This window comes from Lissotriton vulgaris, chromosome 5, assembly GCF_964263255.1.
Source record: "Lissotriton vulgaris chromosome 5, aLisVul1.2, whole genome shotgun sequence".
Lineage (NCBI taxonomy): Eukaryota > Metazoa > Chordata > Amphibia > Caudata > Salamandridae > Lissotriton > Lissotriton vulgaris.
In genome coordinates, this window is record NC_141693.1 from 284,985,141 (window position 1) to 285,012,556 (window position 27,416).

General features: G+C 45.6%; 1 protein-coding gene across 3 annotated transcripts in view; it reads right to left on the reverse strand.

Annotated features, from left to right (window-relative positions):
- The window catches only part of DVL1 (dishevelled segment polarity protein 1), a 668,196-nt gene that overhangs the window by 26,501 nt on the left and 614,279 nt on the right, over positions 1–27,416 (reverse strand). For 2 of the 3 annotated variants that reach the window (XM_086921440.1, XM_086921443.1), the window contains 3 exons: positions 26,536–26,603; positions 25,070–25,219; positions 16,650–16,781 (listed from right to left, as the gene is read on the reverse strand). In XM_086921440.1, coding sequence (XP_086777566.1) covers positions 16,650–16,781; positions 25,070–25,219; positions 26,536–26,603 — 350 coding nt within the window. The remainder of the gene's footprint in view (positions 1–16,649; positions 16,782–25,069; positions 25,220–26,535; positions 26,604–27,416) is intronic. The other variant, XM_086921442.1, reaches the window with a different exon arrangement.

Consider the following 27,416-nt stretch of genomic DNA (forward strand, 5'->3'; position numbering starts at 1 on the left):
GTGCCAGAGATGCCACCTCTGTTCAGACACTGTAGCAAGATGTTATGAGCTACAGTGTCGAACGCCGCGCTGAGGTCCAACAGGATCAGAGCCATAGTTTGGCCTGCATCCACCCCCTCCCTCAGATGTTCCGTTGCCATAAGGAGGGCAGACTCGGTGGAGTGGCGTGGCCTAAAGCCAAACTGTGTCGCGTGGAGCAATCCCCTCTCTTCCACGTGCTTCATGATTTGAGTATTAACCACCTTTTCTGCCACTTTGGACAGAAACGGCAGGAGGGAGATGGGCCTCAGATTCTCTAATACCTCGAAGCCTAGGTGGGGTTTCTTCCGGAGCGGGAGCACCACCGCCTGTTTCCATCCCTCAGGCAGCTTCCCCGCACTGAAGGAGATATCCAGGACGTGCCTAATATAAGGTTCCAAAACTTCAAGGCTTTCCGCCAGGCGATTAGGAGACACTGGGTCCCACGGGGACCCTGATTTAACAGAGCGACACACCACTACTAACTCCTCAGATGGAGGGGTGTAGAAGTTAGTAAGGTGCCCTGCCGATACTATACTAGTGACATGATGACAACCTAATGATACAATGTTACCAGTCTGATCACTTTGTAATGTCAGTTGTACTTAATTGCAAATCTTTTCCCATCACCACTAAAATATAATAAAAATTTTTTTATTAGAGGTGATGTAGTGTTAGAGTAAGGGCCTAATTAGGACGTTGGCGGTCCTCCTGCAGTACTGCCACCGCTCTGTCCGCAGGACTGCCATGGCCGTGGTGCGCCGGACCGCCAGATTCAGAGTTGAATCCAGGTTGGGCGGGCGGTACTGCGGCGATCTCACGGGGGTAGTCTGTTAGCCTCATAGGAGAGCCTAACATGCAGACGGGCGCCATGACAGCACCTGCAGCAGGTTCCTGCACAGTGTGCCATGCACCATGTTATGCATATCACACTGTGCAAGAACGGGGTGCAATTCCAGGGAGGCACAACATATATCCACCCGCAGGCATCCCCAGTCCCAGGAGTGGCAGAGGTCCCAGTTAAGGCCCCCTTAGTTGCCTCCCCATCACCCTTTTCATGACAGTCTCACCGCCATGAAATGGGTGATGGACAGGCAACTCATAATATGCTCAGTGATGCAGCAGCTGCACCACCAGCCAATCCTTTGGCGGTCCCACATCGGCACTCTGAGTACTGCAGGCGGCCCGCAGTGGTCAGGCTGCCACTGCGAGAACACTGGTCCAAGGTCCTCTGTACTCATTAGGCCCTTAGACTTTGGTCACTTTGTAGTGATTTCCCTATAAATTCTGTTTGCAGTGGGTCGAATCGAATTTGGCATTATGTTTTTGATCTGTTAGTTTCTGAAAATAGTTTTTGTTGTAGTCAACTAGATTGCAGTGGCTTGGTGTATGCTAGACTATGTACTTTCCATATTCTGCTTCACACATATGCTCTGTCTATCAGTACATTACCTCACGCGGAAAGCTCATTGTGGAAATGGAAATGTCATAACAGTTGGATACCACCAAAAGTGGTTAAAATGGGAAAGGGGCCACCTGTCTTTCTATAATACTGACATCTGGTTGTGTTTTCTATTTGCATTTCCATGAACCCTTCACAGAGATTATATAAAGATTGTACACCAAGCTTCTCTAAGCCTCCCCAGTTTTCTAGCAATATCCCCTATCTTAATACCGACCAAGAATCACTAAATTTGACTCAAAATATTTTGGAATGCCCTGGTTCTCAATTAAATAAATATGTTAAGAAAGAGAATTCTATTTTGCATTGAAGAAATAAGCAAGATGATCAGTCATATTTCCAGATGACCAAGACTTAGTCATCTTAGAGTCATCACAGTAATTCGTAATCAACTGTTGTAGTAAATAGGAGAGTCTCGTGATTTACGGAAAAAAACGTCCAGAGCAAGGTATTAGCAGACTATTTCAAAAGAACTCAAGATGACACCCATGCTTCTGAAATCTAAGCAATCAGTCCAATAAAGGCCAATCAACAAAGCAGGCAGAGGGTTTATTCAGCTAGATGAGAAGAGAGGCAATGAGGATAAGAAAACAGCTTGTTGTATCAGGTAAAGTTCACGTCACCCAATAGCCTAAATTTCTTATGTTGCTGGGGCAACAATTGTGGGTGATTCAAATTTGCTTTATTGAATGATGTGGGTTCTCTTCTCCTGATTGGCAGATAAAGCAAATCCTCTTTGAATTCAAGTGGCATCAGAAAGGGCTGTCTGGCTGGCAGTCAGCTTTCTGAAGATAGATTTCAATCCTCTGGTTCTAGAGGTGGCAAGGTTAGACTTTGCGTGGACACAGGTCTTGGAACTATTTCTACACTACAGTTTTCATTATCATCCATTCCAATGTTCAAAACCCAGAGTGTTGCACACCAGGCAGTTCTTCGTTTGAGTTAGTGGTTGCAGGTGGGGCCCATCAGCAGTCATATTTGGAGACCAGCACTTATTTTTCCTTGTCAGACTTTAACCGAGAGGCAGAGAGTTAAAAACATTGGTGGAAAATAAGGGGGAACAGAAAGATGGAAACAGCATTACAAAGGGAGAAAGCATGAGCCTGAAAGAGTGAGATAAACAGGCAGGGAGTTTCTGGTGGTGGATTAAAGAGGTATGAGGGGGAATATCCAGTGATCAGAGCACTCCCCTTCACGCCACTCGAAGTGGGTGCCCCCCAAGGTGGCGTTCCAGGCCATCAACTAGTCTCCCTCTGCCTCACCATGCTCGTTAATATGATCTCCACCTCTGGATCCTCTACTCACCTCTGTGCTGACAACATACAGTTCTGACCTTTAGGCCTCTTGGGTGGTTGGCTTTCTTTGAAGAAGCTGTGTCCGATGGTATTATTTATTGTTTTTATTTTCTTTGGTGCACCCTCTTGCTCTTGTATTTAACATCTGGGTGCCATCATTGAGTTGAATCTCCACTGGTCTTAGTCACTTTCTGAATTTATTTCCCCCCAGTTTTTAGTTTGCTTTTATTTCCACAGTGAGCCTGACTAGTCAAGGATCAAGAGGTCGGGGTCCTGTTTATACTGTTAATTACTCCCACCTCTTTTTAACCCCTTCTGTGCTCGCGTCATCCAACGGCCAATGCGAGCACTACCTGCTGGGTGCTGCGCACAACCGTTGGCCGACGAAGCCCCGCCCACTCCGTCGAACGTCCGCACAGCGGCGGAATGTTCGTCGTGGTAAAGGTGTGAACTCGGAGATACTATTGTGTCACCTTTAAGCCATGCCTCTTTGTTATGGTGGACTATAATCTTGGACTACCAGAGGCAAGCCCTTCTGTGCCCTGACCGAGCCTAGCCAAGGAAACTCAGGCCCTCAGACCGTTCCACAAAAGACAAGCAGCTGATTTAAGTGAGGGAGCAGCTACTTCACCTGCAACCTAAAAGTTAGCCTTAATCTGATTGCTGCCTATCCTATCCCAGTCACACCATCTACCTTAGCTGTTTTGCTTGTGGACTATGTTTTGTATCTGAAGATGTACTGTCATCATAGGTAGACCAGGAGCCAGAGATGTAGTCAAGTAGATTTAATGGTTCAGGTAAGTTGGTACAGGGTGCCCCACCGGGAGCAGCATCCTGCTGCTCAGCCCCACTCAATCCAACTGGTCACTCATTCAAAGCATGCACACACACCCAACATTTTATGACATCACACTCATGCAGGCTGAGCAGCCAGGACTAGGAATTATAGGATATAACATAATGCACCCGTGGTACTCTGCACACAAACATTCAATAGAGTCGGCAGCAGGCTTTTCAGCAAAACTTTGGTCCTAGTACTCTTTTAAAAATTCAGCACTGGCCCTAGGTAACAACTGCCCTGGACAGTACTGTTTCTTACCCATTGCACAGTTATGATCCAGGATTGAAAGGGAGCAATTTTAAGACCATAATAAGAAATTTGTTCACAATTAAATTGAAGACCCTTTTAAAACTTATGCCATGAACATTTCATAGCGCTTTCTTATTATTTTTATGTTTTTGAACATCACTTTAGCCTTGAAGTTTTTGATGCTAAGAAGAGTGAGGCTGTAACTCGTATGCCACATACACATAGAAGCGAGAACTACTGAGTGAGATACTGGATAAACGAGGGGTTTGTGATGAGATCCCTGGGAAGCATATAAGAATTTGACAAATAGAGAAACTGCTTTTTAAACCATGTCAGCAAGAGAAATGGAATTTTTAGGAAATGAGTGACAAACAGACAGTGGCGGTTCCTCCGCTAAGGCGGTGGAGCGATTCCCCACTCTATTTTTACAGTGAAAGACAGAGAAAATAAAATGATAACAACTCATGTTATTATCGTTTTATTTTCTCCTACTTCTACCCACAGCTTTGCGTGAGGGGGCAGGGGCAGGTGAGGAGTGGTTGCACCCTCCTAAAGTGCGCAATGACTGCTTGGACGGCCCTATCGGACCGCCCAAAACAGTCATGCGAACTTTGCATGGTCTCCATGCAGGCTGGAGAACTTGCCCAGGCCTCCAGTCAGCGTCTGAGCACCGAAAAAAGGCCCTCAGACAAATCACAACACTGCTGAGGCAGCATTGTGATTGGCTGATGGCAGACTGGGTGTGCTTCCTGTGGCCGACTCCGAGCGAGGGAGGACTACAGAAGAGAGACAGGCAAGGAAGCGGCGAAAAGGTACGTTTTTTATTTAATTTTTTCTTAGCCGCTTCCCCCGCGTCCTCCCCCTCCCACATCCTCTCCCCTCCCTCATGCGTCCTTCCCTCTTTCCTCCCCCCTACCTCCGATCGGTGCCGGCCGCACCTGCAACCAGATAAAAATAAGGCTGGAATTTTGTGATCTTAATACCTGCTTACAAATATAACTTAGTCCTGGATTGCTGGAGCATTTTATGAAATTATTCTTTAAGACGCTTCAGCATTATGAGTGCTGCTTTGTAGCTTTTCCTTTGTTTTCTTTTCACTTTTAAAACTCTTTCTGAGTCTTTAAAAATGTTCCTTTTTTTAATTTGTAGTGTAGATATTAATACACTCAGACATTTCTCTTGTGGTGCCAGCTGCACAGCTTTTAATGCCATTGTAACTGGTTACCATTTGCACTTTTAACTCATAATTAGGGCTCAGGTTTTATGGCATATATTTTCAAGAGATTTCCAGCTATATTTATGAATGTTGTTTTTTAAATTTACCCCTTTTTGCCTTTATTTAGTTTGTGATCTGTAGAAAAATGAAGCAGCAACTAGTATATTTCCAAAGATATGAAACTGATAAATGTACACTCAGACTTGTCTGCCTGATGCAACCCTAGACACTACAAGATCCTCGGCTGGAAAGAATAGCATTTTATTACAAACACTTGCACATCTGGGACATTGAAGTTTCATTGTGAAACCTTATTCCTATTTTAATTCCATTAGGAAAGAATAATATATTTCCATTTTTCCTCACATTTAAAAATAAATACAGGCAGGGAAATAAATTACTTATGCCCACATGCATCAAGGGTTTTTGCATTTGCAAACGGTGCGAATCGCAAAAATAGGCTGTTTGCGAATGCAAATCCCATTTTTGAGATGCATTAAGTTTTTGACTTTTTTCGCAATTTAAGAAATCGCAATTTATTTGCGATTTCTTAAATTGCGATAGCATTTAAGAAATCGCAATTTTGCGATTTCTTAAATGCAATGCATGATTATTTTGAAATTGCGAATTCGCAATTTGGAAGGGGTAAATTAGCATGAAGTTGAATTTCATGCTAATTTACCGAAAACTTTCAAACATGCACTAGTTGCATATTTGAAAGTTTTAATTTACACAAACACATGTCCTTGGTTCATGTGTGTGTGTGTAAATTGCACTTAAAGATAAATTTCAGGGGTGCAGGGAGGGGTTCTTTGGACCCCCCCGCACCCTTGAAATTGAATTCACATTTTGCGATTCGCAAAATGAAATTCGCAAAATGTGAATGCCTTCCCATTCATTCCTATGGGCCTTTTGACCCATAGGAATCAAAGGGAAGGGTTTCCTTATTTGCGATTCGCAAAATTGGGAATAGCAAATAAGGAAAAATAAGGAATCGCAAATCAAAATGCGAATTTTTAATACATAGGTATTTGCGATTTCTAAATTGCGATTCCATAATTTTCGAATCGCAAATGCCAACCATGATGCATGTGGCCGTTAGTTCTGTATTCACGTGGAGGAATCCGTAACACAGAAAACTGAGAGTCTCGCTCACAATAAACCATTTGTTTAACGTCTTCATTTCGATATTTCACTTCATCATTAATTATTTTGCTTTTGAGTCCTCCATGTCCAAGTCTGTACTGAACTTCTAATCTGGTGTGGTATTTAACGCTTCAGGAGCAGCATGACCAAATAGATTTTCTCATGTTATTTCCAGTTCCACAGACAGACCTAAACCTTGACAATCATTAAATTGCTCTCTGTCTTCATGAAGCATTAGCAGCGTCACTGGCTCGCGTGACATTCCATTTCCTGTGCCAGGAATTCACAGCACACCTGCCAGATGGCATGCAAAGTACAAAAACCTTTTATATGCCAAAAGAGGAGACATGAAGGGAGCACAACCACAGTTTACAAAATGAACCCTGCTGCCCCAGAAACGAACAGGAGATTGAGAAATAAGCTAAATATATGAGACTACAGGGAGAAGTGGAAATTGATAGCAGTGATTTCAAAGTAGTATATGTGACCCGTCACTCTAACATTAACAATCAGCTACGCCAAATTATTTGCTCGCAATGGCATATTCTCAACTCTGGTACCCAGACTTTGCCAATGCCTAAACCTATGTTTGTTTTCCGCCCAAACAAAAATCTTCGCAATCATCTGGTCCACTCCAAATTTGATACCACTCGAACAATACTTCAGAAGTCCATCTCAGGCAGTCAGCCTATCTGTGGTACCCACAGATGTGGCAACTGCCATGCATGCAGCTCTGCGATTGTATCAGCTGAGCTAATATGGGGCAGAAGAAAGTTTGTCATCAGTGAAATGACTAACTGTAGATCGGCTAATGTCATTTACCTAATCTTATGCCCATGCACCAAGGGGTATGTGGGCGAGACAAGCAGAGAATTCAGAGTAAGACTCAGTGAGCATAAATCTGCCATCAGGAATAACAAGAGAGGGGCTCCTCTAGTGGCACATTGGGTAGAAGAACAACATTTGGTAACAGATATCAAATGGACTATTTTAGAAAAAGTCCATAACCCCAAGGATAAAAACATCAATGGCCTGAGGGGGAAAAAGAGAGGTATATTGGATTTACACCCTACAGACTGCCATCACGGGGCTAAATGAATGGCACAATGGCACAATGCACGAATATGATCTCCTGACTTCCTACCTTGGTTCCATCTGAAATAGTGGCCGTAGTGTTATATCTGTTAGTCTATGCGATTTCTAGTTTCTCTCATTGTACATCATCATTTTCAACTTTTGCTTGATTCTTTGGATACCAGCCATTTTAGCCACTTTGGCTTTGTCCGATCTTTTTTAGGTATCTATGTCCTTGATCACCTCCTACAGGGAGGAGAGTGATTGCAGCTCAATTTTTTTACAGACGTCCGTGTTTAGTTGAATATGCTACTTACCAGTATGCATCTGTTCTTGGCATGTAGGGCTGCTAACATTCATATCTTTGCATTAGATCGCCACCTAGTGTTGGGTCCGGATGATCGCACATTGTTGTCCTGGAAGAGTCTTCGAAGTATCCTGAGATGGGTGGCTCCTCCCCTGGACTACAGTGCGCATGGGCATCGGCTCCATCCCCAGATTGTTTTTCGCCATTGTGGCAGAGGATGGAGTGGCAAGTATAAAGGATGTCCATGCTAATGATTGAATACAATAGTATATCTGCAGCTGCGACAGGCACCGGGGAGGAGGGCGGGCGATATGAATGTTAGCAGCCCTACATGCCAAGAACAGATGCATACTGGTAAGTAGCATATTCAGTTCGAGGCATGTGGGCTGCTAAATTCATATCTTTGCATAGAATACATAGCAGTCCCTCCATCAGCGGCGGTTGCCCGTGCCAGCTGCAGAAACCTGAAAAAGTGTCTTGAGAACAGCCTGCCCTACAGCCGCTTGCTGTTTGGAATGTACATCAACACAGTAGTGTTTTGTAAAGGTATGTGGTGTAACCCACGTGGCTGCTCTGCAAATATCCTCTAGAGGAATGTTACCAAGGAAAGCCATGGATGCCCCCAACTTGCGTGTGGAGTGTGCCTTTGGGGGTATTGTTAAAGTGCGCTTGGCTTTATGATAACAGATTTGGATGCACTTAACAATCCATCTGGCTATTCCTGCTTTGGAAATTGGGTTGCCTTTGTGTTGTGGTGAGAAGGCAACAAAGAGTTGTTTCGTCTTCCTAAAGTGTTGTGTCCTGTCTATGTAGTACATCAATGCCCTCCGTACGTCCAAGGTATGGAGCATCCTTTCCGCCACTGTTTGTGGGTTCTGGAAGAATGCAGGCAAATCGATAGTTTGGTTGAGATGAAAATGTGACACCACCTTTGGAAGGAATTTGGGGTTAGTACGTAGTACCACCCTATTTGGATGAATTTGGATGAAAGGCTCTTGTATCGTGAGTGCTTGCAACTCACTTACGCGTCTTAGTGACGTAATGGCAATTAGGAAAGCAACTTTCCACGTTAGGAATTGCAGTTCGCACGAGTGCATTGGCTCAAACGGTGGTCCCATCAGCCTGGTGAGGACCACATTGAGGTTCCACACGGGAGCTGGCGGTGTTCTTGGTGGAATGACTCGTTTCAGTCCTTCAAGAAACGCTTTAATTGCAGGCACCCTGAAGACTGAGAGATGCTGCCTATTTTGAAGGTAAGCTGCGATGGCGGATAGATGTATCCGAATAGAAGTGTACGCTAGTTTGCACTTGTAAAGGTGTAACAGATAGCAAATGATGTTAGGGATAGATGCATCTAGCGGGTTTATGTCATTGTTTGCACAGTAAATGACAAAACGCTTCCATTTTGCGGCATAGCATGCTCTGGTTGACGGCTTCCTCGCCTCCTTGATGATGTTCATGCATTCAGGAGGGAGGTTCAGGTATCCAAACTCTAAGACTTCAGGAGCCAGATCGCTAGGTTGAGCTGTTGCGGATCTGGATGCTGAATTTCTCCATGGTTCTGCGTCAGAAGTCTGGGCGTGAGGCGCAGTCTTTGATGCGGGACCACTGAGAGCTCGAGGAACGTGGTGTACCATGCTTGGCGCGCCCACGTTGGAGCAACTAGGATGAGTGTCATGGAGTGTTGCCGTAGTTTCCTCGCCACCAGTGGTATCAGGGGTGTCGGGGGAAAAGCGTAAGCAAATTTGCCTGACCAGTTCATCCATATCGCATTGCCCTGCGATTGGGGGTGTGGGAACCTGGCGGCGAAGCTTTGGCATTTTGCGTTTTCCCTTGTGGCGAACAGGTCTATGTCTGGACGCCCCCACCTTTGGAAGTACGGCTGGAGTACCGATGGATGTATCTCCCACTCGTGCATTTGATGACTGTATCTGCTGAGCAGATCCGCCATCTGATTGTCCTTCCCCGGGAGGTGTTCTGCCATGAGGAAGATGTTCCTCTGAATGGCCCACTTCCACATGCTCTGAGCCAGGTGAGACAGCTGTGGTGAGTGGGTGCCCCCCTGCTTTTGGATGTAGTACATCGCGGTCATGTTGTCCGTCCGGACTAACACCACTTTGTTGCACAGATGTACAATGAAGGACTTGAGCGCCATGAAGATCGCCATCAGTTCCAGATAGTTGATGTGCATCTTCTGTTGCTGCGTCGTCCATAGTCCCTGCACTGTGTAAGTGAGCAGGTGTGCTCCCCATCCCTGGAGAGATGCGTCCGTTGTCAGGATAACCTGTGGCACTGGCTCCTGGAACAGTCGGCCCTTGCAAAGGTTGTGTGGAGTCCACCAATGCAGAGAGTTGTATGCCCGACTGGTAACCAACACTAGGTCTGTTAATTGCCCCTGAGCCTGTGTCCACTGATTTGCTAAGCACTCCTGGAGCGGGCGCATATGCAACCGTGCGTGAGGGACTATGAAGATGCAGGAGGCCATCATGCCTATCAACTGCATGAACACTCTTGCTGGAAGCGAGTGTCCCGGTCTGAACTTCTGGATTAAGGACTGCATGCCGTCTATCCTGACCTGGTTTGGTCGTGCCGAGGCCGTCAGGGTATTGATCGTCGCACCCAGAAACTGCCGGACGTGTGCCGGCTGAAGGTGTGACTTCGGGTAATTCAACGAGAAACCCAGGTCGTGAAGGAGGTGAATGGTAGTCGACATGTCCGCGGCGCACTGCTGTTCCGATCTGGCTTGAACGAGCCAGTCGTCGAGGTAGGGGTAGACATGGATGTTCTGCCTCCTGAGGTGCGCTGCTACAGTCGCCAGACACTTGGTAAAGACCCTTGGGGCGGTCGTGACTCCGAAGGGTAGGACTTTGAACTGATAATGCGCGCCCTGGATAGTGAACCTGAGGTACTTTCTGTGGGACGGATGTAATGGAATGTGGAAATAAGCATCCTTGAGATCTAAGGTTGCTAAGAAGTCTCCTTTGTTTAACATAGGAAGAATCTGCTGCAGTGTAAGCATGTGGAAATGCTCTGACAGTATGTACAGATTGAGGGGACGGAGATCCAGAATTGGTCTGAGAGATCCGTCCTTCTTTGGAATGAGGAAGTACAGAGAATAAACCCCTGTGCCTTCCTCCCCCACTGGCACGAGCTCGATTGCCCCTTTTTGCAGCATCACCAACACTTCCTGCTGCAATAAGTGCAAGTGCTCTGCGGACATAGGTCTTTGCCTTGGCGGAATGTTGGGTGGAGTGGACTGTAACTCTAGACAATAACCGTACTGTATAAGTTGTCGCACCCACCTGTCTGTGGTGATGTTGGTCCAGACGGGCAGGAACTGCTGTATTCTCCCCCCGACAGGTGTTAAATGGTCGGGGGGCAGTGACAGAGAGTCACTGGTTGCTTGGGGCAGAGGAGCGTGAATTGTTGCCTCCTTTGCCACGTCCTTTGTTGCTGTTTCCCCTGTAGCCCCTCTTGTTTTGTTTGGGGTACGAGGACTGTGCTCCACCTCTAGGGAACTGTGACTGTTGACCCATCTGTCCTCTGGTGACTCCACGGGCACCTGAGCGACGAAAATTATTGCCCCGAAACTGCTGAGATTGTAGGGCCCCCATCGATTTAGCAGTTTCGGTGTCCTTTTTAATCTTTTCCAGGGTGGTGTCAACATCTGGACCAAACAGTCTATCTGGATTGACTGGTTGATTAAGTATGGTTGTTTGAATGTCAGGTTTGAACCCCGATATGCGGAGCCAAGCCTGTCTTCTGAGCATGACACTGGTGTTAACGGCCCTAGCGGCCGTGTCCGCGACATCAAGTGCGCACTTTATGGCCGCGTTGGAGATCAGTTGTCCCTCCTGTATAAGCATTTTGGTGCCCTCTTGAAACTGCGGAGGCAGGTGTTCTACAATTTGCTCTAGTGTGTCGTAATGTGATCGATCATAACGTGCCAGTAGTGCCTGTGTATTTGCAATACGCCAGAAATTGGCAGCCTGTGCAGCCACTCTTTTGCCTCCTGCCTCTAGCACTTTGGACTCCTTATCCGGGGGAGGAGCTTCACCCGTTGTTTGGGAGTTGGCCCTCTTGCGTGCGTTTGCTACCACCAAGGAGTCAAGCGGCAACTGTCCTCGAATGTATGCAGGGTCTGCAGGCGCTGGTCTGTACTTTTTTTCAATACGTGGGTTGACCACCCTTGCCCTGGTAGGCTCTTTAAAGATGTCCGCAGCGTGCTTGAGGACCCCTTTGAGCATAGGCAGTGTCTTTACATTTCTTTCTGAAACTGAAAAAGTGTCGAATAGAAAGTCTTCCTCAACTGGGTCAGCATGCATGTCCACGTCGTGATTAGCAGCTGCCCTCTCAATCAGTGCATGAAAACCTGCTGAATCCTCCGTAGGGGATGCACGTGTACTGAAGGACTGTGGGACTTGCCCCACATCTTGGTTGCCTTGGTCCCCAATGCCATAATAAGAATCTGGCTGTGCATCAGGTTCATTTACTGGGAACGTGTATTGTTCATCTTCACCATAGTCCCCACTGTCAGAGTGGTCTGGAGACGGTGTTGGGCTCCTTCCCACAGGAGGTAGAATAGGTTCCATGAGGCCTGATGCGTCCTGTGGAACCTTCTTCTTCTTTAGGGGAATGATGTAGGATTCCACCGGCTGCGAAGTGATCTTCCTCTTATAAAGAGTTAACTTCCCCGTGTCCGCGTCTATAAAACACTCCGAATCCTCTTCAGGGTCGAGCACTTGACCCGAAGATGTCCCCGCCGTAGAGGAATCCGACTTCTTTGGCGTCGATTTCGAGGAAAAGGCCTTTGGCACCACTTTTGGCGGTAGAAGGAAAAGGAGCTTACTTGCCGGCTTGACCGGGACGTCTGCCGCCTTCTGCGTCGACGGCGTTGGCGTCGACGAGGAAAGAACCTTGTCCTTAATTCTTTGTAGTGAAGCAGCCACGAGAGATGCGTCGGTGACCGATGTCTTTGGCACCGATGAGGTGGCCTTGCCTTCGGATGCGACGTTCCGTTGGTCCTTTGGAGGGATGGACGGCGCCGGACCCGAGTCCCTGGATCGATGCGCAGATGTCCCCGATGGAGCCGGGGCAGTGTCGGTCGCCTTAGCTGGCTTCGCCGGCGCCGGCGCGCTTGTCTTGTGCGTGCCCCCCTTTTTAGAGGATCTCTCCTCCGGCGCCGATTTCGACCCCGTGGAATCGCCGTGCTTCTTCGACTTCTGCGGACCGGAGGTCGACGGAGTCGATAAGGCCGCCGGTTTATTTGTTTTCGCCGTTACGACCGCCATCTTAGGGACGTTCGAGTCCTTAACTTTCGGTTTCGGTTTCGGGTCGGCCATCTTAGGTGTAGTCGAGACCGTTGCTTTCAGTTTCGGTTTCGAAACCCTAGGCGCAGCAAGTATGTCCGTGGCCGGGCCGACAGGCGGGGCCGTGGCTTGCGCTACAGGGTCTTGGGTAAGGCCGACAGGCGATCCCGCGACCCCCTCCTGATGTTCTTCAACTTCGGGGCATAGCTCGTCCCCTGAGCTATCTTCCTCGGCCCCATAAACCATCACGTCGTCCCCTACCTCGTCGACGTATTCAAGGCCCTGACCCACGACTCCGTCGTCGTCATATTCCGGATCGGCCTCGACCTCCGTCTCAGGCGGGGAGATTTGAAGATGATGGCTCTGGTCTTCTTCTTCTTGGTCGCCGAAGATGTTATCCGGATCCGGGGCCGTCTGTTTGGCCACAAGGCGCACCGCGCGCCGAATCGTTAGAGTTTTCTTCGACCTGAACTTCGCACAGGCCCGGCAACTTCCTTCATCATGGTCTGGAGAAAGGCACTTATTGCAGACCGGGTGTACATCTACATGTGGGTATTTGGACCCACAGAGCGGACAGAGTTTAAACGGACTCCGCTCCATGTTGGGAACTTAGCGTCGAGTCGCGATGAGAAGGCCTCGATGTCCGAAGAGTAGTTAGAAACTCCGGTGATTCCGGCTCCGAGAGACGGAAGAAACTCGAGACCGAACGCAAACAATACCGACGTAAAGAAACCCAAAGCCTTTTGGCCGTAAAAAATGATGTTTATTCGGTTCCGACGGAGAGACGTCGAGACCGCATCCGAACCCAATGGCGGAAAAAAACAATCTGGGGATGGAGCCGATGCCCATGCGCACTGTAGTCCAGGGGAGGAGCCACCCATCTCAGGATACTTCGAAGACTCTTCCAGGACAACAATGTGCGATCATCCGGACCCAACACTAGGTGGCGATCTAATGCAAAGATATGAATTTAGCAGCCCACATGCCTCGAACACATATATACATTTTTTGCCTACCTGGACCCTTGCTTTCCTTAGTGTCCGTTCCCTGTGGTGGACTGCTTCCGATTGGATGGCGGCGCAGAACTATATTTGGACTTTGCGCCAGGCTTTGGGTCTCCGACTGAATGCCGGACTGTGGGGCACCCTGGGCCGATCGTGGCCCATACGCACAATATGGCGTCCACAATTCTCACAGGTTGACTGAGCCTATTTTGTGGCATTCCTGATTAGTCACAATTTGTGAACGACTGACTCTTTCATTCTCATTTAGGTTGCAGCTTATATCATAGCTATTATTTTCTGCTATGTCTTGGCATGAGTAACATAATTAAGTAATCGTGAAATCGATTTCTACCCCCAATATGGCGCTTGTCTTTTTGACAGCACGTCGGTGCAGTTCTACAGTCCATGCTTTTTGGTTTTCACCATAGTTCAGGTGAAACCAGTTAAGATCCACATGCCTATATACAATCCCAGGCGTATTTGTCAGACGCCAGTGAATCGCGTTACCGGTGGACGCTTCATGAGGATCGAGGACGTGTCCCACCCGTTTTGCCAGGTAAGAGTACGTAGGATTAGGTAGAATAGGTGCTTCAACTTGGCTGCAATCCCGGGTGCTGACCAGTCACCCTAGTAACTTAAGTATTGTCCATCCTATCTTTGCAGTTACTATGAAGGTTCACGGACCTCCCCCGACTTGACCGTTTGAAGTTAAATTTAAAGCTCTGCATTTCTGCACCATCGCTGCTCACCTCTGTAATTCTGCACTATCGATGCCCGTCTCTGTAAGCATATAGTAACTCAGACTCCGCCATTGAGATTTAGTCTGATATACTAGTATGGATGTCTTACACCCTGTCACTCTCGTTGTATGCAGTAATCCAGGACTGTGCTGCACTTTGCACAGCTGACTGACCTTAATGTCGCCATCAGTTTTAAACGGCTCATTGCATCTTCACATCTTCGCTGTTTCTCCTCCAAGTAAGTACTGGGGAGATCCGCACTTCGCCTCTGATACTTAGTCAGACGCATCAGCAGGGATGTCCCATACTTTGTCCATCCTCCTTTTTTAACGTATGGCTGCATTGCCCTAATATTTCTACATATGTCGGGATTGTTGCTCATATATCCATTCTATCCTGTGTCCTATGACTAGTTGACAATGGGTACCTCCAATCTAGCTAGCAACCTATGTAGAATCTTGATGGATTCCTTCATATACTGGCTCATCCCTTTTTTTAATAAAGTTTTCCTTTTGTTTACAGGTTGGGCAATCTATGGATGCTAGTGACCTCTTGCATAGTACATGGTCTCCAAGACACCTCATCTATTTAAAACTATTGGCCCTATATTTCTGAAACCTCTGTATCTTTGAAACTCCTGTGGAGTACTTGGTATGTTTTAACTATAACTTTTTCTCTATATCTATTGTATTGTGACACAGGGTTTTCACTTGAGCCTTGTTTTGCACGGTATCTTTGGTCGTTCCTGATTTTCATCACAAATCTTCCTGATGCTTTTCTCTTCATTATAACCTTCGCACCTGATTTCCCTAGCACCCACTATTCGGGAATTATTTTGTGCTCTGGTGTTGGGCTTGTCCACAGCCAACTATTAAAGTTTAGAATATTATATTAAGAGTATACAGCATCAAATTGATCTCATTGTCCCCCACAGATGACTTACTCTCTTTCATTGAACTATGAGATTGAGCCCCTTTGTTTTACTGCACCAACTTGAATGACTCAAATTATTAAGGAAAGTTCCGCCTTTACAGAACTGTACCCGTTGCGCCCTGACGAAGGAACTGTGGACAAGGGGCCCAGTCCGAAACGCGAGTCGGCGCCTCTTTTTTGATGTTATGTTGCTAGTGTAATTTTGTGTAGTATTACTACTGTTTGTCTTATCAGCTTTATTGTGGTTTTGCTGTGTATGGTATGCTTGATGCTTGTGAGGATGTGTGGTGCTATTGGATGTTTGAATGAAATTCATACATAATTATTGTTTTGGGGCTCCTTTGTATATATGAAACATGTTAACACATGAATTGAACTTCAAGAATAAGAATTGGTTGATACCTGTGCATAATTAACATATTTTCTTTTCTATTTCATAATAAAAGATCATTTTGTTTATCAAATATTTTAGACTGGGACAATGTTGATACATATGAAATGAGGGATATGTTTACCTATGTATGATTGTGTTACCTAGGAGAGGTTCTGTTCTTGCTCTAGTTTATTCCCTGCTCTCCGCTCCTGGTATTCTCTAACTCAGGGACCCTCTTCTGTTTATTGAGAAGTGGAAAAAGAACCTTTGGCTAGCAGGCCTACGTCTTTGTCAGTACTTATTTTTGCATGGTTTTTGCAAAACTGTACTGTTGAGAAAGCTGCTGGGCCCCCATCAATCTAAAAACAAATTAGCTAATAGCAAATAAAGAAATACATCTCCATAGTCCAGTTTACGCTCTCCGGGAGCCAGGTCTACTTTCTTTTCTCGAATGACATCCGCAGGTACCGCTACCGCAGATACTTGACGACTCTGGAACAGACCTTTTGATAGAGCTCCACAAGCCGACTATACATGGGTAACCAGGTGTAAAAATCACTTAATTCGTTACTTTCAGAATGTAGAATTCCAATTTCAAGAAGTAATTACTGGATTATGAGTAGTTTAGCCTCAGAAGGAGCCCAGGTTCTGGGTGGTCCAGGCCTCGCCTGGCGATGCTCACCTATCACTGCATTGGAGATGGTGATTTTTAACCACATGCGATCCCGGATTTCTAGGCCAGAGTCCGGCAGCTGCATCACCTTCACGATAGTGGACATGTCGCTCTTCACCGACAGCGGGCTCTCCTCCATCTCTGAAAGAGAGAAAAGTGTAGACACCGATTACTGATGGGTGGACAAAGATGCCAAACCTTCCCATTCCCTCCTATTCTCGCCTCCATTTTATGCATCCCACCCTTCAATTTCTCACCACCTTCACCAATTACTGCAGTACAAACAATTGCAGGTACTTCATTAAGAATTAGTGTCAATATGTGGAGTAAGATAAGGGCTGAAATTAGTAATTTGAAATATACATTCCACTAGCCATACACATATACACAGACACAGACACACCTCGGGATAATTCAATTTTTTTCACCAATCACTTAAGTCCACTCTAAAAAACAAGACGGAACTCGCACACAATGCGGGAAGATGTTCACTGCTTTACGCAATATTGCTAGATTGCCCATCAGGTCACTGGCTAAGAAAGGCGGCTATGGATAAATTAGAGTCAGCTGCATGGATGACACCGTCTTTCTTTTTCTTACAACTCTTTTGATTTTGTTTACAGATGTAAAAAAACAATAGGACAACGATTAGCAAAGCAGTAATCACCGCACTGTCAGGGGCATAGCTTAGTCAGTCGGATTCAGGGGTGTGAATCTCAAATTTCCAAACTAAAAACCGCAGTGGGCTGCAGGCTGAATGGGTGAGATGGTCAAAGTTCAAGATGGACTGTTCCCATGATGAGCAGGGTCAATACTGATTTGCATTAGGTAGGCCTCTACCTTCTTGTGAAGAAGTGTGGCTTATTGGTTAGAGCGGCAGACCCTGATGTAGAGGTCTGGCCCGGGATCAGGGTTCAATTCCCACCTTGGCGGGTCTTGGGCTCAATTTCCTCGGACCTGATAATTCTCGCCTTGGTGCCTATTCTAATCATGGGTCCCACTCTGCAACTCTGGGCAATAGCTTGCTTAATCTCCACAACGGCCCCAACAGCGCTGGGATGCCTGGCTTCACCTTGGGGGTGCCCAGGAGTGGTCATTTCACAAGGAAAAGCCAGGAAGGGTTCCACAGCTGTATGCGTACAGCGCCAGGAAACCCCGATTGGGGTATAAGTGCGCTTTACAAGTACAAATTCATTTAATTTAATTTCTAGGGCTGATTGAAAGTTAGCAGCCAGGCCCTCCATTGTAATGGCAATGAAGTATCCTATCTGCCAAACACAAGGTCCAACTGCTCGAATTTTAGTCGGGCAGACTGCAAGTTTTAAATTGAAAGAGTAGAAGTTACTACATCAGTGTAAAACGTACTCTAAATGGCCCAATAGAGCAGGCATCATCGGAGGTAAGACATTCCACCATCCACCGTACTTAGAGTAGACGCTTGGATGGCTTTCTATTTAATGTCCCTCACTGCCAAGCATATTCTGGTGGTGAAGAACAGTAAAGAAATAAAAATTACCCTCACACTTTGGGAAAAAGCTCCTTGTGAGTTGGGTAATTAGTTGTTTTTTTATTTTTCAAAAACAGTCTCCAGCTATGGTAGTTTTTTTTGTAAAATTGAAAACTTCGGAAAAGTCAGATGGCCAGCCATGATATTTCACAGAACTGTCCATCAAAGTTTCCCGGGTCCTGCCAATGTACAGAGATGTTTGCAGGGCTGGTGGATATCTTCAATCCATCTGCCATATCCTAAATCAGGCCCTCTGACTAAAGTGGTCCAGTGAGCATAAATAATGGTTTGGAATGGTACCCTGAGGTATTACCTGTGGCTAGACTATTTGCAAGTATTCATCCCATTACCTTTGGGGTGTCGGATTGGCAGTAGTATTCCTGGAGACCTGAGACTGGCGCAGCTTCCCAGGCCTACCTCTGTCAATGTTTGTGTATGTATTCTAAAGAGTAGGACATTTACACCCATTCTATGAGCACTTCTTGGGGTGCATATTTGCTACTTTTTTGGTAAACCAGTCGTTATGTACATTCAAGTTACTAATCCAAGATAATGAACAAGTTTAAAACTGATGGCGAAATCAGGATGATGATAAAAACCAACACAGACATAGCAGACTCGACTCAGGACCCCCGGACCCAATTAACAAGCTAAGAATGCATTTATTGGGGGGTGGAAGAGGGGGGGGGGGTTGTCACACCCCAGACACTATCCTGAAGCTACGCCCCTGAACATTGTACATGAATCATTTTTCACATGCATTGATGGAAAAGTGCCAATTTACACACGAACGGTCAGTGTCATAAAAAAGCAGAATCAAATGCTACAGCCAAAGTATTCAGTCCATGGGTCCCAGGAATTAGAGTGTGTAGGCAAATCTTGCTACATACACTGAATTTTCTAATATAGTACATCTATTCATGCCATCTGTCACTCTGGCATGTTGGCACTGGGATATTTGGCTACATCTCTCTTGGCAATTAAGCAACAAGCCCAATCAATGTTCCTATATATCTAAGCTATCCCTCCTCCTCCTCCATCTTTCTCAATAGAATTAGTTTTGGTGACAGGGCTGGTGGTAGGTGTGTTACTTCTGTCAAGATCCAGTCGCCCAATATTTGGTATTAACAAACACAACCAAATCATTTGAAATAATGTCCGAATTTTCTGTTTGGCAACTGGATGAGTTTGAGTTTGTAAGAGATTGCTATGGTTCAAGATGCCATTTTAGCTTCCTGACTGTCATCCTCAGCCAGTGTTCCAACAACTGCCTCTCGGGCTGGTTTGAGTGCTGTAAAATTATTCTTCGGTTGCTTGTGTTCCGGTTCAGGGTGGACCTGACTTGGCAGTTCGCACTGGACTGTTCCTATTGGAGCAGGGTCAATACTGATTTGCATATAGCTGGGTCCAAACTGAGGTGGCATGGTGTTCAAACTAAAGATGGATTGGGATGCAGCCCGAGTGATTCTCAGAGTCTGAGATTAGTTCAAGCCTTTTATCCATCACTGTTTTCTATAATTTTTGTGTCGCCTTACGTGGGATGGGTATGCCCCGACTTGGGTCCAGTGCCCACTTTGTCACTGGAACCAAACTGTACCCGGCTGATGAGTTGATAGATAGGGCAAAACTGGTCCTGGCTTGCTTGTGTTCTGGTTCAGGGAGGACCTGTCTTGGCTGTTCGGGCTGGATTGTTCCTATTGGAGCAGGGTCAAAACTGATTAGGGCCTAATTTGAGGTGGCATGGTGTGCAAAATTAAATTTTATACTTCACTGTTTTTCATGTTTATTATGTCGCCCTAAGTGGGATGGGTATGCCCAGAAGTGGCTCCCTTGCGCACTGTGTCACTGGAAACAAGCTGCATCCGGCTGACGAGACTATAACTAGGGCAAAACCGGTCCTGGGTTGCTTGAGTTCGGGTTCAGGTAGGACCTGGCCTGGCAGACTGGATTTGACTGTACCTATTGGAGCTGGGTCAAAACTGATTTGCATATAGCTGGGTCCAAACTGAGGTGGCATGGTGTTCAAAATGATGATGGATTGGGATGCGACCCGCGTGATTACCATTGGCTGAGATTAATTCAAGCATTCCATCCATCACTGTTTTGTATACTTATTGTAACACTTTTCAGGCAACTGTTGATTTAGAGGTGAGGTATCGTAGACATGTGTTTCATGCCTTCAATGGGGATTAGCATGAACTCTGTCTCCAATAAGCTACAAAAAGGGTGGGGTCTCCCCTTCACCTTTGTCTGGGTGTTTAAGGCATGCCTCAACTGCAGGTATTTTTGTAAAACTGTGATGGATGAAGTTCAAATTCCTCAACTAATTCAAAGAAGTATTTCAGGCGAACTGTATTCCAAATGTCCCCCACCTTGGAGATGCCAATGGTGTCCCATCTCATGAGTCTATTGCGGTTACTGACCTGGATATATCCAGTTCTTGTGCCAGAGTGGTTTGTATGTCATTCCCCTTTCAGGTCCAGCCTATTTCAGTACCTTAGCTGTTGGAAAACCACCCTGATGGCTGGATGCAGATGGCTGCACACCTCTCCTTCATATAATGCACACAATATGACTGGATCCGTCAGCACCATCATTTCCGCCAATGTGGCTGCGTTGTCTCTCCTTCCGATATGCTGGTCATTCAAAGGCAAAGACTTTCTGGCAGACAGCAGATGCTACCTACGTTTCAGAAGCAATGGCCTATCTTGAAACCTCAGATCCACTTGTAGGCCAGTAGTGATGAGACTTTTTCAGAGGACACCCCCTTCGATATGCATAGAGCAATTATATGTTGTTGTTTATACCATCTTGGTGAGCCAATTACTTACAAGGTGCAAATAATGTGTAATATAAGGCGTAAATGCATGGTCCAGTGCCATTGTGCTATGTAAAAATACCAAGTATCTGGTCCTCCTGGCTCAACTCTGCCACAAAATGTCCTCTGTGTTCCAAGCACTACAGAAGCAATGTAGTTTGTACAGACTGTGTAATGTGTTTATTCCTATATGCAGATAAGTGAACTAATAATCGTGATATCCAACCCATTGTGTGATCCCACTGAACTTAAATGAAGGCATTTTTTGTTTAGAGCGTGAAGAGGAGTTAAAAGAGGGTGACATCCTCCAAACGAAGTAGAGTTGAGAGGTATGTGGTAGTGAAAAATGGTCGAAGAGAAGGATGTGGTCTCTTCTTAAAAAAGTATTATGATGCTCCAAAGCAATTAAAAAATAAAATGAATAAAACTCTGTATTATGTAGCTAGAACTAAAATAGACAAAAGATCTGTCTCAGGTCGAGTGCTGTCAATGCATGTTACCTGTGGTGGAGGTTCATTTCTGAAGAAGTGAAATGCGTCACTGTGATGCCGTACAGAACGTAAAGACAATCTATTGCAAGTATTGTATTGAATTGTATTGTAATTGCATTTATATAGCGCTTACTACCGCTGATGAGGCGTCAACGAACTTTTTCAGCGAGTAGCCAGAAACCATAAAGGATTAGTGTTGAATTAGTATAGTGAAAAATGAAAGTAATTTGAGTGGTGGATAGGTTAGTCAGTTATTTGGATTCAGAAGGATAGCGGAGGGATAGAAGAGGGAAAAAGGTTTGCATTTATATAGCGCTTGTTACCTCTGATAGAGTGTGGAAGGCTTTTTTGGCGAGCAGCATGCTACTCCGGAACCCATAAAGGATTAATAGAGCGACAAATATTAGAAGAAGTCTAATATATGTAAGAAAACATCTGACATTCCCTAAGCAATACGTAAATGCAAATTAGAAGTGCCCACTATCAAACGAACATATGATGCCAACATCATTAGAAAGGGTATCCAAGGTGCTGAATAGGGCTCATGTCAGGAAGTTAGGTTTACATATTGGGTTTAGCAGTAAAGAGGCTTGACAGACTTGTGGCATAACATCTAGTGCTGTGATGTAGACTTTCAAACAAGAAAGACCCATCTCTGCCTCCTCGATACAGGGCCACTCTTCCACCACATTCTGTGTTCCACTGAAAGATTGCTACACATCTCACCTCAAGAGAGGCTAAGGACTCAAGAAGCTCGGAGTCTGAACTATCCAAAGTCGGCACTGGTGAGCAGTGGGAGGAACTGACACTAGCAGGCAGTGCAACAAGTGGACACTGGCTAGCGGCATGATACAATAGCACTGTGTGGATGGCTACTGTTAGCCAATGAAAAACACACAAGGGATGCCAAGGGTCTGAATAGAACTCTAAATGTCTATACACTCAGCTAGTAGTGTGTAGAGAGGAAATCAGTGTGTTGTAAGAGAGACATGGTTGAAATGAAGAGAAAAGAAAAGTCTAGTATACCCATCAGCCTACCCATTGGCGGAATCTCGTCATCTGGGTTTTTTATATAGACTGGTACCATTTAGAGTTCTATTCAGACCCTTGGCATCCCTTGTGTGCATTTTACCAGTTAGATTGAGGGATAGGATGCTAACAGGTCTTTAAAAGGTTCCCCTTAGACCCCCCTCCATAGTTAGTTTTTCGTACTGTTAGCCAATGCCAGCTGCTGCGACTGGTGGACACTATGTAGAAACTCAAACACTGTGTACTGTGAAAGGCTGGTTCTGGTGGGCAGTGTCAGATGTGGGTAGTGATAGGTAGTATGAGAAAGATGCGCTAGCATGTAGTGTGAAGTTCACGCGGGTGGGCAGTGTGACTAGATGGCTCCAGCCATATGAGAAAGCCAGGGCGAAATTGTAATTATGTCGGAGTAACTGGTGCAATTTCGGAGTAACTGGTGCAATTTCGGTGATTTCTTGTTACTCTTCTGATACAAAATTACTGAAAAGTGTGCAATTACAGCTGCTCGTGTAATTATAGCACAAAGTCCGGCAGCAGGAGCACAGAAACAACAAACATAGTGAACGTGAGTGACTGCTGGCTGCTGCTGTTCGTGTTCTGTTGCGTTTATCACTAATTTCTTAGTTCAAAATGCATTCTCAGGTCCATTTTGCACTAAAAAAATAACCCTAAATGCTCGGTTACACACCTCCTGTAATGCTGCGTAGTCTTGCGTCATTTTGCTATTATTACACAACAGTACGTTGCTTGAGTTATAACCCACCTCCTAGTGAGAAACTGGCCCTGGTGGGCAGTATGCGACACTCACGAGGCTGTAGAGGGCATCGACAACCAGCGATGCCTTTAAGGGTCCTAGCTGGGTACAATCTTCATACACTTACTTAGTCCATGCGCCTCGAAAGTATTCAATTCACAGTGAGCACCAAAATCACTTTCAGGGTATACACATGATTTGCCCCTCCCCCACCGAGGTGTAGGTGTCATTACAGCTCTGGTCACACGGGATCCAGGCACACTTTCTCCCTACTGTCAGACACACCTTGTGCCTGTTAGCAGCCGTCACATGGACCAGGCCACGTCCAGCCTGTTCATTACCCGGGCCTGATAACAGGCAGAGAGAGCAGCAGATAAGGGGGCGGCTGCCTGCTGATGGAGAGCGCCTCCTGGTACCAGCTTCACCCCCATCATGAACACAGTTCGTGAACTGCCCATGAACCTGACAGTGCGACTACGTGAAAGCCTCTCTCCTGCGATAAGAAACAGGGAGTCTAATTAGAAAGGCGCAGGAATCCGAGGCTATCTCTGCGAGCGAGCTAATGGGGCCAGGCTCAGAGCTTTAATTGGGGTTTGAGGTAGTCTCTTAAACCGACTGTAAGTGTTTCATTAGGTAGTGCTGAACCTGAGGACTAGGGTGCTGCTGTAGCAGCCCCAAAATGTGCTTTTCACCTATGAATTAAAAAAGTGCATTACCCAAATATTTCTTTTACAACCAAAGTAGATATCACTGCATTGTTATTGCAGCAGGAAATTGGCCTGGTTTTATATGACTTCTTTTATAAAATGTCACTACTTCTCACGGCCATCAGCAACCTAAATGTGTGTGTGAAAAGGTCTGAGGGAAAACCCATCAGGCAAGCCAGTGAGTGGCCTCCTATCATGTGCCAGCCCTTGCATGCTGAACATCTAAGCTCAGACTTTTCATATATAGAGTGGTTTTTCTCCTCATTTTCTTAGGTTATGAAGTTCTACGCTGTTTGGGATTTTATGTGAAAAGTGGGACTTCCACAACCCTTCAAATCTCATACTCCTGATTTTGAAAATGTTGTACGCGAGAGTAATTTGATGAATTTTTCCCTTGCGAGTGTGGAGTCACTCAGGAGAACAAGCTAAGAAAGGTATCCACTAGCACACTAAACACTTGTGAGTTACCAGCACAGCACTGTTTACTAGAAATCACATGAAAAAGCAATCTGATTACAGCACTAACACTTGCAGGAAAAAAAACTACGCTGAAGCTTAGGTAAAGCGGAGTGAGAAACTGTGAAGTATGTGATTGCCAATAATTTATAGGTAGGTGAATCTTCACTTGTGTGATAAAAACTTCATCCACCTCTATCATACTTATAAAGGAAACCAAAACTACACCATCAAAATTTGCTTTGCTGTTGCCTTGAAAGCTCAGTGTATCATAAATTACATGGGCCTACTGGCACTTATGCCACTCAAGACATGCAATGCAAACCAGACACTGAAATTTGCCTACGAAATGTGATCACTGGAACAGAAGTGGCATGCATTCTCTTATTTTCATTGTTAAAATTCATTTTAATTACCCTGAATCAACCATAATGCCGGAGGAGTGTTAGACAAGTAAGGCACAACATACAACACGACATACAACATGACAAGTTTAAATTGGAAAATCAGGAATTGAAAGCGAGGGTGCCCTGGGAGAGGTACCGCCCACCCGGTCCTGGTCCGAACCACGGGCCGGCGCCCTCTCATAGCCTTAGCCTTTGGGCAGTGGGACACCGCTGGCCCTGAGCAGGGAGGTCCTGCCTGGAGACCGGGCCGCAGTGTGACTTACTTTCTGAATCGGGAATAGAGCTTGTTAGTGAGGAGCTGGTAGATGTCATGGTGCTCATGGAGGGGCTCATACCGTAACGGGGGAACGCGCCCGTCATGGCGGTGGTATGAGAGATCCAGGCTGCGGGGTCGATGGGCCGGACCGGCTCAGCTGGAACAGTCAAGAAACAGAAATAAAACAAAACCTGTTAGCATCATATGTCAGGTCAAAGGAAAATCAACAGTGAGGTCCTTGCCAATAGAGTGAGAAGACCTGAGCCACACATCTGGGTAAGCCTAATACATATGTGCACTGCTGAAACTGATCACATGACTAAACTATCTCTCTTGGTTGAAAATGTGAGTTATGACTACCTTAGCAGTGGAAAACAACCTTTACAACGCAGTCTTTACATCGCACTACCCTTACAACGCAGTCATTACATTGCAACATCCTTTACAATGCATGTCACTACAACGCAGGTATTACAACGCATACCATTACAATGCATGACACTACATTGCATGTCACTACAACGCAGGCATTACAACGCATAGTACCCCTACACTATCCAACATTTACCCTACTGTTGCACCCTCTGGAGTTAGAATAGTAATTGTAACCCCTACACTATCCAACACTTACCTTACTGTTGCACCCCCTGGAGTTAGAATAGCATTTTTTACCCCTATACTATCCAATACTTACTTTAAATGCAATGTAATGGTTTGCGTTGTAAAGGTAGTATGAGATGTGTTGGAATGTGTTGTAGTGGATGTTGCGATGTAAAACTGTGTTGTAAGTGCATGCGTTGTAAATGTATGCGTTGTAACGTCATACATTCCTTAGCAGCACAGTAAAAGTGTTAAATGCGCTAAAACTCATCTGTCAATGGCTCGCTGAATGTAGCACGCCCAGGAGAACTTCTTGTGAGATGACCTGGCCATAAAATAATTCACAGAACATGGTCCAGTGGGAATGTTGTCTAAATGATAATGCTATGGTGGCCAACTTGTGAGGGCAATCTAGCAGAAACATCTGGTAACCTGAGAGCTACTGACTGTCAACCTAAACTGCTCTCCCAAGGACACTCATTTAGAGCCTTTTAAGATGTGTAAAATAAAAACACACAATGTGTGGAAAGTTGTTTTCTGTGCATTGATCATGATTTTTATAATTGGAGAAAGTGATATTACCACCTCAAAACATGCAGTAATATGACATTTCTCAAACTCAAACCCATGCCCATTAGCAACAGTAAAAGCTGGTGATAATTTCACACCTTTAAATGTAGAGAAATATGTGGAAGCACAGCTTGTAAATGTGATCACCATTAACACAAACATTTGCTGGAATGCCACAATTACTGGTTTCAGTGTCGCAATTATTGGAATGGTGATATTACCACTAAATGACAACCTGTGTGTGCATTGAGTTCTTTGAAACCCTTTTGATTGGTCTGCTACTTTCCAGTCTTCCCTACTTACCCCGGGGTATCGTGAAATAGCTCCTCGGCGTGGGATCCCAGCACTTTGCAACCGTCAGGCTGATAGGCCTACAGATAAAAATAATTGAACCAGACAATGACTATTAAGGAATCAAATGCACTGAAGCTGCACTTGGCAATGCACTAAACAATGTGGCGGATGATAAGAATTCTCATTGCGGAGATTCCACCTGCGTGGTGACTCCTTCACGACTACGGGACATTCGCCACGAGTGCGGAGGCCCTTTGTGAATCAGGCCCACAGGGTCCACCAGTATCCCATTCCAAGTCATTCACTCTGAGTTTATTTGCAAAGAGGGGTTAGCTCAAACTCCCAATAATCTCCGGTTTTAATACCCTTTACTTGACTAATAATGAATTGTCTGCTAAGGTGGTAGAGTGCAGATTATTTAGAAACACAAAGACTTCTTCGCCGGCTGCCATTAGGCAAACTGCTTAGCGTGTCTGAGGGAAACATCACTTACAACGCATTTATTACAACGCACTACCATTACAACGCAACCATTACAACGCAAACCATTACAACGCATTGCGCTGGGGGGCGCTCTAGGATAGGGAATATATTTAATTTACTATCCAACACCTTCCCTACTATCCACGGGGACTGGAGTTGGAATAGTAAATTAAATAAATCACTATCCAGCGCTTAAAAGCACTATGCGTTGTAGTGGTATGCGATGTAAAAACCGCGTTGTAACAGCAGACGTTGTAATAGCCTGCGTTGTAATGACACCAATCCGTGTCTGAAGCTGCCATGAAGACACATTTTTCAGAAACACAGTAAATGGTCCTGTTTGGGTGAACACAAATGAAAACATGGAGAAACGCACATAGCTGTGCCATGCACCTCCTAAGGGAGGT